Genomic DNA, 12,458 nt, shown 5'->3' with positions numbered 1-12,458 from the left:
ATATAAGTAGTTATAACAATTTTTCAATATACAGTTTGAAGTATTTAGCAATTTAAACCAATATTTGAAAATCTTACATTTTCTTGCGAAAATATGAGGCAATCTACCTAGTACTTAATATATATCATAACTTTGATGTTGGCAATTTAACACCAAGTATATATTTACAATAGTTCATGTGGACTCTCTCTATTGCCAGGGCTTTAAGAGTAGCTGTTTGCAAAAGTTTTGTAGATTTTCTATATGGTTGTTCATTGTTCTTATTTTAAAAGTAAAGATAAACTAATATACTTTGTTCTACTTTTATGCATATTTCTGCATCAGAACAAAATACGGCTTTGTATGGGTTTCTGTTAATACATTTGAAATGTGTTCAAAATATAGTCCATCTCAGTATAGCCCCTTCATGCGGCATGCAAGAGAGGGGAATTCGTTTGACTGTGCGGGATATAATTTACTACTATAATATAAGTTCTTATCCTTTCTAAATACATATGATGCCTTGTATAACATTTATAAGGAAGGTGCCACTCTCTTTCGAGTTTGCGTGCTCAAAACTCTCACGGGTCCGTAGGATGCCCGTTGAAAGATTATACTATTGCTTTCAATTTTAGTGGCAGTAAGCCTGGAGAATTCCTATGCTTCACCTTGTTCAATTGGTTGCATATATAACGTAACTATTAGATTTACTATTGATTTGTTCCCCTCCTGAATATGCATGAAATATTATGAAAATATTCATATCTTTGTTGCTGCATATAACACACTTCTGCTTTGCATTCATATTTTCTTTTTTCTTCTACAGTTCGACAATGATACCCTGTTCGGGGCTGGGGTTGCGGAATGAATATTCATTTTCATCTGTTGCTACTTATGCTGATTTTGTTTTTTAAAAACCGCGCAAAAATATTTTTTATTTCTGTACACAATAGGGTTTCCTGCATTTTAGGTTGACAAACAATTATTTTCATCCTGTATCGTGCAATTTAATTGATGTTCAGATGTTACCTGGCCGTGAAGTTCATTTTCAAACCCCCCCCCCCCCCCCCCCCCCTCCTTTTACAAAAAAAAAAAAAAAACAACAATCAAACAAATGGTCCTCTCCCTATTAAAGTACAATCCGCTTTAATTATGATCATCATGAAGTTCGGGGACATTCAAGATCCTCTTACTTGGATGTATACCGTAAATGACGTTTGATTCTCCCCTTACGTCAATAATTATAGTATATATAGTACATTGTATGTGAAACGATGGGTTCAAAGGATCGAAATAATTCATTTATTTATTGTTGGCTTTTTTTTTTATACTTTTGATGCACAGAGACATTCAAACTCTCTCGTTCCAAATTTCAAATTCCTCAAGATTTAAATTAACGAATCGGTAATAAAATTTAGCGGATCCCCATGCATTGTCAGTGCTACCTGTAGGTCTAGACCATTAGCCGTTAAGGAATGACGGGGGACCTAAACCATATAATTTTCCATGGTAACGTCTCAAACACTTCAGCCAAAAGCAGAACATTATTAGTAACATATATAATAGATTTTATGGCAATCAAAACTTCACAGGCGTGATTAGAATCCTGATATAAGATATCTTGGATCATTAACCTGTTTTAAAGCGATTATAATTACAGCCGATTTCAGTGAGTGTGTAGGGAAAGGTAGAATACTTGGTTAACTTGTTTGTTAGTTGAACCGTGAAGTCAATATTTGGTAAGATATACTAACTTCCTTTCGAAGCAGTTTAGTCTTACAGACAGATAGATAGTCATCTGTCAGACTAGTCTACTTTTAAAGGAGGGTAGTTTATCTACCTAATAATGACTTCACGGTTCAACTAACAAGCAAGCTACCCAAGGATTCTACCTTTCCCTATATACTCAATTAAATCGGCTGTAATGGTAATTGGGTTTCATGGCACCTTTAGTCGTAGTTCATATCATCATAGCAAAATTATTTTTTCTCAATACTTGTAATAGTTTTGCTATGTGATTTTTGTACTGTCAAAAATGCACAAAACTCTTTTGTGATAAATTAGAAATTGTGAAAAAAAACACCAGAAGGTTTCCTATAGTAAAGTGTTACGTATTTATCAATAACCATGCAGGATATTGGCTTATCTTGAAAACAATCAGCCTTTGTGTTAGAAAATATTTGCTTTTGTACTAATGTTGAACAATTATACAAGAATTTAAGATGGTTCTTTCTGACTTAAAATACACCACTGACGAATTGCAAAGCTATAATTGGTACATGATATGTTATATTGAATTCGAGTGATCTCTTACTTATTTACATTTTTATCCAAAAGTGTCTATGTCAGATTATTCTGACAGATCTACAAAGAGGTTAGAACTGCCCAAACTGTATTCCGATATAACCCAAATATTTCGAACAAAGTGAATTTTCTAAGAAAAATTCTAAGACATAACACAAATCTCATCAAAACTTGAACATTGTTATAGCAGAACGTTTCAGATCGCGTCAAGATCAAAATAACAGTAACAACTAAAAGTCCTTTAAACAAGATAAATGTCGTAATCTTCGATTTTCTTTTCAACTGTTATTAGTCTTTAATTTGAATTGAATTTCCTTTAACAGTAAACAATATTGGAACTCAAGTTAACTTACTATAAATCAATAGGAAAGTTGGAAATAGTTTTCTTTACAAAGGTTTTTTGTTTGTTTAATATTCCAATGATATATTGAATTAACTAAATGAAACAGTTATCAAAAACTTCATAAGCAAATACTAAAGCTCTAAATATTTCTAAGTATCCCAGCAGCATGTTCTGAAAAGAGGCTAATGAAGTCATATGATGATGTAAATGTTTATATATTTACTAACTGTTAGTCACTTGTTGGTTACGGAGCACTTAAGCTTAGACGCCATTAAAACAACATGGACATAACTAACATTTTTCAAGCAATCTGAAAAAAAGGTTATTCTAAAAATTTAGACTCTAAGGGTTATGGATACTGAGACGCCATTACAGCAAGGTAAACATTACTAACATTTCTCCAACAGTAAAATATTATATTTCTAAGAAGTAAGGCACTTTTTGGTGATGGATCACTGAGGCGCCATTACAGCAAAATGGATATAGCTAATATTTTTCAAGCAATAATCGAGTGTAATGACAATACACCGTCAACGACACTAAAAGCAATTAAAAACGGTGAAGATGTGAATGTAGTTAGTGAAACAGGAGAGAGTTTCCTACATGTAATCGCAAAAAGATATTCTGGTGAGAATGACGCGCCGTACCTTTTACCTGTTCTCTTTCAACTTTCTAATGCAGGAATCAAGACAAATGTGAAAAACCAAGATGGCGAAACTGCTCTTCATGTTGCCGTTAAGAAGACTAGAATGAAAAAATTAGTAAGAGCTCTGATAATGATAGGTGTTGATCCAAAAATTCAGAACACAAACGGCGAAGAAATTAAAGACCTAATAGATGAAGTTGAAAGAGGCACACAGATCTGCGTAGATTTACTTTATCCAGGACTATGGAACGCCGTCGACAAAGGGGACGATGATTTGGTTCTACGATTGGTCAATTCATGGTGTAATCTTGAAGAAATCAAAAATGGGAAACCGTTATTGAACTTAGTACATCTAAATTTAAACGAAAAAACTGCAAATATGATAGAAAAATCGTCTAAAACAATGAAATTAGTATATGCATCGCTGGCAAAAGATAAAAAGGCGTTAAAGAAAGCTTTAAAGGCTCCTAATGTGGACGTGAATATAAAAAATGTCACACATATCGGAGAAGATTATTCTGTTTTCTGCATGCCACTGGTAGGGGAGATAGCACTCTTACATTTAACGGGGTGTCTCCAAAAGCTTTTAAAATCTGGAGCGGATGTAAACGTTATCGTTGACGAATTTAATTTTGCTGAACCCTTATTCCTTTATATAATGAGAACACTACCAACAACAGAAGACGCGTATGACGTACTAGAAGTTATGTTGCCGTATGCCAACTTTTCCTTGGTTGAAGATAAAACATCAATTATTTGTAATATCGCTTTTGAAAAGAGACTTCCGTTTGCTATTGTGAAGATTATGATTTCAAAGGGGCTGAACCTGTTCGAACGGGACGAAAATGGACCAGTACATTGCGTGACACTATTTACCTTAACAACTATAAAGACGGTAAAGACAGTTTAAGATTGAAGCTGGCTTTTGTCGATCAAGTTTTAATTGACATAGCATTAGAAGGAGATATGCTTATGTTAGAACGCCTGAGCCTTAATAGTTATGATTATGACCAAGTTGAAAATAGGCGAGGACAATCAATGATAGAGGTAGTTTCAGAAAAAGGAAAAGAAGATGTCTTGAATTACTTGGAAAGTTTGCCAGAGTTACAGGTAAAACACAATTCGGTTGAAATTTGATATTCAACTGTATATATCAAAATCCAAATTCCAATTTAATTAAAACGTATCATAGGGTTATAGTTTTACCCTTCGAATTAAAAAAAAATGAAATAAAACCCCAACAATTGTGTTAAATTCATCAATTCTTTAGATCTATTGTATTCTCTTGACATACGATTTCGATGTGATATTTTGAAATATGTTGTCTTCTATATGTTTATTTTCTGCCGTCATATATTATGTACTTGTAGACAAAGTAGAAACATATCATTTTAAGATCTTCCAAATTAAACTTAATCATGACCAACATGCTATAGGGACACCGTCATCGAAATTCTTCACTTAATAAATGACTTTACAATCTTTTGAATAAACTATACGTGAATGTCATTCAGACATCAGCCAAACGTAAAACATAATCTACGTACGCGTGTCAAGGCATAAATTCCAACAGTAAACAAGTTTCCCTACAATAAGTCAAACTCTAAATTAATCACATCGAATCTAGATACTCTTTAAGTAAGTTTTCAAGAGACAACAAGATATCTGAATTTAACAAACAGTTATCCAAAAGAAAAGAAACTCAAAGCTGAGTAATACCAAAGACAACCACTGCCTAGGTTCTTGACTTTGGGATACGCATAATCACATACATGGTGTTAAGTTTGTAGTGCTGCTTTGTTGTCAATAAAATTAACATAACTACTACCTGTTCAAATGGCAGTCTAAAATTTCCACCATACCTTATTAACTCGAACATTAAAACATATATTAAGTGGTAGATGTGACACATCGTTTAACCTGGTTCGAACAAATTCTTCCATATGTAAAGGGTACGTAACTAAATATGACAGTTTGTCACTAATGTAAAAGAGATTTTCCAATTTGTAAAGATATTAACTTCACATACATGTATATATCAAAGTTTAAAAATAAAGCATTTGTATATTCTTATTCTTTTATATATTTATACAGAGAACAATAAGAAGAATTCACGTTTCCATAGAAACTGGAAACCTACACGAGATCAAGCAGCACATGATAAACCGGCTAGCTACAGCGAGGGACAAAGGTGGGAGAGGACTGCTGCATAAAGCAGTGCTTTTTGAAAGGAGATTCATAATAAAATATTTTCTTAGGGAGTATCCTGAGATGGTCCATCTAAAAGATATTGTGAGTTTTTTTTTTTAATTTTGTTTTTATCGTTGCAATACTTGAACTTACATATTACGTTTATCCATATTTGTTTTTCTTCTTCGTGTCCCTTTATTTCTAAAGGAGAGCAAGTACAGTAAAAACTCGAAAGTGGAAGAGAGATCGACAAAACCGTGGGGAAAAGACGAAGACAGTTTTGCTCATGGTTAAGATTTGTCTTCTCAATTTTAAGAAACTGTATTACTAAAATGCCATATTCTAAGAAATAACTGAGACAAATGTCATCGACTGCCAACAAGCTTATCAAATAAATTATTTAATCCAGAAAAGCGCTTCGGATGCATTAAATTAATTAAGTGTGGACTTCATATTTAATTAATCACTGGGACGATACCTCTGCTGGTGGACTACCAGTCCTCGAGGGTATCATCAGCGCAGTACTGAAATTATTAGTTACAAGTCTTTAAATGTGACCGTTGATAAATTTTGGAGTTATATAGAACCTAAATTTCAACTCACTCAGGTAAAGTTGGCTGAAGATTGATTTTTCTATTGTCTAGGTCATTGTTTTATTATAAAGCTCTTCAAATGTTTCGGTTTTATACATCTGTGTCTTTCAAATATTCAGCATTAAGGGGGCTCGCGGGTATAAATCAATTTTTTTTTCTAATATAGGATTTCGCCATATTTTTTATAAATGAACTTTATCATATACTTAATAGAAAAATGAAATAAAAAAATGGGGTCACCGTTCATTTATGCTCACAATCTGCCTCCGAAAGAAGCATACATTTTTGTTAATGTCCTTTTTTTCTGTTGAACTAATAGGAGAAATAGTGATAATATCGAAATAAAAAAAGAACTAAATTACAGAAATCGCTTAAATTTTACAATTATTTAGTTGATGTACAGCTTATTTGAAAACAATAATAAAAAATATAAGTCACCGATGAGTAAAAAAAGGATATGTCAATTTTAATGCCAAAAAATGGCATTGTTGCAGCAAAGGGAGATAATTTGGAGCTTTTTCAATGATATAACCATTTTAAAAGTGATCTGGGACCAAACCGAATCGATTTTTTTGGGGTGATTTTTGTACCATATAATAAAGTAATAACTAATTGTGTAATAAATAAAATTTGCATTGAAAAAAAACAAATGTTTGATTTTTTGCTGAAATTTTTGTACCCGCGAGCCTCCTTAAAGGTAAATCCAAACAATATATCGGACGCATTGATTATATAACGTGTTGTATCGTTTTCCAATACATTTTGTTATTTAAATCTATGAACTATTCATCAGGGAGGACGAACACCCTTACACTGGGCAGTGTGTCTCAAAGAAGGAAAAGATATAGAGGAAAGTCTCATGAAAGTTGGCGCAGATCCATCTGTGCGAGACAAGGTATGATACAAATCATGTTTATACTGCAGGTTTTAAATTCAAGGGTATATCATTTGTATATTTGTTGTAATACCTTATCTATCCATCACACAGAAATTACTTTTGATTTAAAAAAATATATATATATTTTTGTATACACTACTTACCTTAACTTTGGTTTACATATCACATTATGACTTTTAAAATCCAGGTATAGATCCGTATTAGTAAATTGAGTTTGTATGAATGCCTCAACCGCGGGCGATCCCGGATTAAAATTACATAACAATTTAGTTGGAGTAAATATTTGGTGAATCTGAGTTAATTTCCTCGCCATGTAAGCAGCAAATCAGTGTGGTCTTCCATGAATCCAAAACATGACAAAAATCTAGCTAACAATACTGGAAGAAAGCAAGATACACGATACTCCTCCACACGGAATATGGTTGAAAATAAAAAATCCCAAATTAGATTTCTTTTTAAGTGTGAATTCTGGTTAACTGTCTTTTGTTTGATCTAGAGCAGCATATTTCAAAATGTGATAAAGTATGTCATTTTTTATCTAATTTTAAATATGTTTTTGAAAAATTAAGTATCATATGCAGTACCTGAAATCCTATTCATGCCTGTCCAGTACTCACTTACAAAATCATAGAACTCTACTATTTTTTTCTTTTTTGTATTTGTATATTTTGACTTTCTAAACATTTATAGTTTGGTTTTTAAAAAAATCATACTGTTTGCTTTTTTTTTTTAATAATACAATCAAATAAAATTTAAACGAACGAGGCAAAAAATTGAACAACGCAAAGATCGTGATATACTAATAAGTTGTAAGTGCCAAATATAGACAACAAATTTATGTTAACGGAAAGAATATAGAATGATGATGATGGATTTGTGTTAAACGTTCAGTGGCATGTATTTAGAACATGTTTGCTCTTTAAAGTTTGACTGCATTATTTAAAACTTAAAAAAAAAATCAAAGGAAACTTGAAAACGAAAAGTCCTTTATCTTATGGCAAAATCAAAATCTCACCCACATCAACCGAATGTAAGCATGACCTAAACAGACATGTCCTTATATAGAAAATTAAATTAAACCTGGTTTTATAGCTAGCCCACCTTATCACTTGTATTTCAGTCACATAAAATTCCATTAAAATGACAACAACATGAACAATGTGTAAACAAAACAAATAGACACCAAGGTAAAAATGTCAAAAAAGTGCACAGCTTAATAAACCTACAATGGGACGTTTGACAAACCAACTAGTCATTTCTCTCACTTCGAAATGACTTGTGGTATGCGAAAAAGTTGCAGTTGTCGTTTTGTCGTAAATGAACTTATTTTACCTTTTTCTTATTTTGATTACATCGGGATGTTGAGTCTTTCGCAGACGAAACATGCGTCTGGGACACACAATTTTAATTCTGAATTTGAGTTTATACATATTTCTATATATGAGCAAAATCATGATAATTCAACACAAATGTTTTTATTTCAGACTGTTTATAATTATTACAATTTTTGTAGAAAGGAAAAACACCAAACGATTACAGTAAAATTGCTGAGTCTATGCAAGAAACTATAAACAAAGAAAGAATGAAGGACTTTGGAATAGAAGTATATCTGCTTCAAAGGTACATGGACTTCAAGTTCGCCATTGAGGCTGGAGATTTAACAAAAGTGGAGAACATACGAAACAGTATGTATAAGGACATCAATCTCAACGATCTTCATGTCAAAATGTACCAGACTAAGCCTCCTCCTAAGGATCTATTGTCGTTAAGTATTGACTGTTCCCAGGATCCGATTGGAAAGTACTTGTTGAGTCAAGGAATCAACTGGGATATACAGGTATGGATCAAGGAGACTAAGTGACCAAGTTATCCACTGTGGTAAATTCGGTACTTTTCAGACAATTCGCTTGTAATCAAAATTCGGTACTGTTCATATAATTTGTGTCAATTTGCAGTCAAATAAGATCTGTTCAGTATGAGACTTTTCAACAGTTGTCATTTACTTGTTTACATTACAAACATAGTATGAAATGCTACATAACAGTACTGAATGGACGTCAGGCGAACTATCTAACAGGTACTGAGTTTACTGCAGTGGATACATCTGAAAAGTAAATACAAGATTGATTATGATGTTATAGTTTATTGACTGAAATCAATTTATAAGTAGGAAATCTCTGAACATTTCTTTATCGGTAATAGCATTGATTTTGTTTTTGAAATATTACAAAACATGAATTGCTTTGCAGTCATAATCACGTTTGATCCTACATCCCAACTATACCTATATGTTTGAATTGTACATGGTTCTGCTTTTCTCAAACTGTCTTGGAAGGCTCTACACTAAATCAATTGAATGTATTGGGATTCATATTATAGTGTTGGAAGACATGATTTATTCATTCATTATAAATGTCTTTGCACTAGTTTTCAGTAGTTGCGAGTACTCTTAGATCGGTACTTTTGTTGATTGATTTGTGCTTCGTGCCGATCTGGTGAGTCAAGCTATTACAACTGATTAAACCCTGCCAAAGGCTAGGAGTATGATTTAAATATCAAAACCATGTTTAACCCCGCAAAATTCGTCACATGCCTGGGTAAATGCTTGAAATGCAGTAATTGTTGTTATGTTCGGGTTTTATTTCGCGTAGATTGTTTCAACATAATCAACCTTGGTTTTCATTTGAATTGTTTCACAATTTGCTATGCCGCACTGGATCTCCTATTACTAACTATATGGTATGGGTTGTGTACATTATTGAAATCCGTAAAATGAACTATAAATTTTGTTACATGCTTTGACAATCCTTCCACGTCTCATTAATTTTAAATTGATTATATTTCAGTCCGATTTACTAATTTTTCATTTATCAATTATCCCAATTGGAAACTTGAAAAAAATCCTTTAAGTAAAATTTCAGCGAAAAAAGGGTCACTTCATTTTGTCCTCTTAATGTACCTTTAATTGATGATGTCGTTATGTTTGGACACACACCTGCAATTCCTACTCAAACCATAACACCAACATGAAATTTGCCTTATGTGCTCTGTGTATATTATTCTAGGTTCAGATGTGATTGAAAAATACACTATGCACACATATGTAAGCGATCACAACACGAATACAGGAGTTCGTATATCAAAATATTATTTATTTTAAATTGTCATACCGTCACGAAAACATTAATGTAACATTAGATGTGGTATGGTTGCCAGTGAGACAGCACTCCACCAGAGACAAAATGAAATAGAATTTTACAACTATAGGTCACCGTAGGTCTTCAACAATAAGCAAATCCCATACCGCATAGTCAGCTATAAAATACTCAGAAATGACAAAGTAAAATAATCCAAAAGAGAAAACTTAAGGCCTGATTCATGTTCAAAATAGTGAATGAAAGCAAAATGATATACAGCAAAAATGACAAAGTAAAATAATCCAAAAGAGAAAACTAAAGACCTCATTCATGTTAAAAAAAGTGAATGAAAACAAAATGATTTACAGCAAAAACAACAACTACTGAATAACATGCCCTTGACTTGGAACAAACAGACATGTACAGAATGTTAAACCCGTCACCATGTAGTTCATTTGTTTTTTTATTATGATTTAGTACAAGCATGGCGAGATTGAGATGTCAGCAGAGAAAGCAGCTGAACAGAAAGAAATGACTCACACAGTAGAAGCTATACAATACCTGGTAAATTAAAATTTATAATTCAAGTAAATCTAAGTTAAGTTTGAATTTCTGCAATTCTGCAGTAATTTGCAGAAAATGTTGGACATGGGTTTCCGCAAAACACATATTCAGGAAAACAGACTAAGAGAACTAATTAAAACTATGTTATACATCACAATTTAAATAATTTCATATGAATATATTAGAAAATGGCAATATAAGAATGAACCCTGCAAAAATTACCAATAACGAAAAGTAATTTTGAAATACTTGATTATACAATATGATGGTCTATCTTTATTTGAACCTGACGTTATTATATTCAAACCTAAAAAAAAAAAAAAAAACAAATGCCAAAGCTTTACAAAGGTTCAATTTGGCTTCTAATGTTCCAAAATTAATTGTAGACATTGTTATCGTCATTACAAAACTTTCAATTTAGATTCCAAAATTTAACCGAAAAAAACGCACGATAAGATGTTTATATCTCATCTCGATATACAGCATTACTATATATAAGTATTAAAAAACCGCACACAAATTTAGAAACTATATTGACATTCTTAGAAAAGAAGATAGAATCAACTGAAATGCGTTTTGCTTTTACAGCAAAATAGAGCTGCTGAAGAAAAGAAAATTTTAAACAAAGTCAAAAAAGAAAGGAAGGAAATGTTGGAAAAACAAAAGAAGGATGGCACGATACCTGTTGCAAATGGCACCAATAAAAGTGAAAGGAAAGATAGTACTAAAGAAAACGGAAATGGTACCAAGAACAAACAGAATACAAGGGAGACAAATATTAAAAATAACAACAACTCCGATGACAAAACAGGAGATAAAAAGAGCTGTTCATGCACAGTTATATAACATTTTCCAATTATATATTAAATTTTCATATCCATATATATGTCTAGCAATTCATATCTTTTGTGAACAATTTTCCAAAGGTTAGACCTTGAGAAAATACAATAAATCCTGCTTACCATTAACTCGTTGAGGTCTTACAGTAACATCTTTTAAAGTCAGTCTCTAACTCCATAACAGATCATGCAGGTATGTTACAAAATTGCTGCTTGCACCTACTAAACATATATGAAATCTGATCTAATTATACAAAGCTGCTCAAATTTTACAAAGCTGCTCGTAGAACCAAAATATATAAACTCAACTTTAATAGTGTAGATAGATTGGGACCGCCTATCGGAAATAGAACAAAAAGGTTCATACATTTTGCAAAATAGGACGGTTTGTTATGACTACGATTTGTTTTAACACATGAATGTTTCGAACTCGGTCATTTTTTTTTTACGACAACCCTTAAAAAAAACTTCTCACAAAACTTCTATTAACAACATTAATTTTTGAAAAGGGAAGAATTTTTCACTACATTATATCACAAATATATAAAATAAGTGGGGAAATGCAATTTTTTGTTATGATGTTTTATAAAGTCATTTTAAAGTCATTTTAAATTTAATAAGGATCCCAAATACATATGATGCAACAGATATGTATTTCTAGTGAGTTGTTGTCGATACATGGACATTGGAAAGAACCCGAAATAACATAATAAAAACAATACTACATATAAAGGAAACATTTCTATGTAAAGAGAATAAAAATCGCAATTTTATGTATTTAGTTTAATGATAAATCACTTACGAAGATAAAAAGCATAAATGGTAAACCATACATTCGAAAAATAATTACACTTAGGTTGAATCTATGTATGCTGTTGCGAAGATATAACCCTAGAACCATGGTATACATTAGAATGATACAAAACCAATATTGATTAAGGGCGTACCTTACACAAAAGACTAAA

At 32.0% G+C, this 12,458-nt stretch overlaps 1 protein-coding gene across 1 annotated transcript; it reads left to right on the top strand.

The window, feature by feature from the left end:
* The first annotated feature begins 3,988 nt into the window (after positions 1-3,988).
* LOC143056812 (uncharacterized) lies at positions 3,989-11,792 on the top strand. The gene is made up of 6 exons (XM_076229977.1): positions 3,989-4,382; positions 5,367-5,564; positions 6,849-6,950; positions 8,467-8,790; positions 10,568-10,654; positions 11,243-11,792. The coding sequence occupies exons 1-6, from the start codon at positions 4,239-4,241 to the stop codon at positions 11,498-11,500; spliced, it is 1,113 nt and encodes a 370-aa protein (XP_076086092.1). The 5' UTR covers positions 3,989-4,238; the 3' UTR covers positions 11,501-11,792.
* Positions 11,793-12,458: the final 666 nt, after the last annotated feature.

The sequence above is a fragment of the Mytilus galloprovincialis genome, chromosome 13 (assembly GCF_965363235.1).
Source record: "Mytilus galloprovincialis chromosome 13, xbMytGall1.hap1.1, whole genome shotgun sequence".
Lineage (NCBI taxonomy): Eukaryota > Metazoa > Mollusca > Bivalvia > Mytilida > Mytilidae > Mytilus > Mytilus galloprovincialis.
The sequence above is the reverse complement of the archived record's forward strand: the minus strand, read 5'-3'. Positions and strand labels throughout refer to the sequence as shown.

Bases quoted from the DNA above. Each gene is read 5' to 3' on its own strand.
- LOC143056812 (XM_076229977.1), top strand. From the start codon at position 4,239: ATGCTTATGTTAGAACGCCTGAGCCTTAATAGTTATGATTATGACCAA. The intron at 6,951-8,466 runs GTATGATACAAA...CAATTTTTGTAG, and splicing joins ATCCATCTGTGCGAGACAAG to AAAGGAAAAACACCAAACGA. The intron at 8,791-10,567 runs GTATGGATCAAG...ATTATGATTTAG, and splicing joins GAATCAACTGGGATATACAG to TACAAGCATGGCGAGATTGA.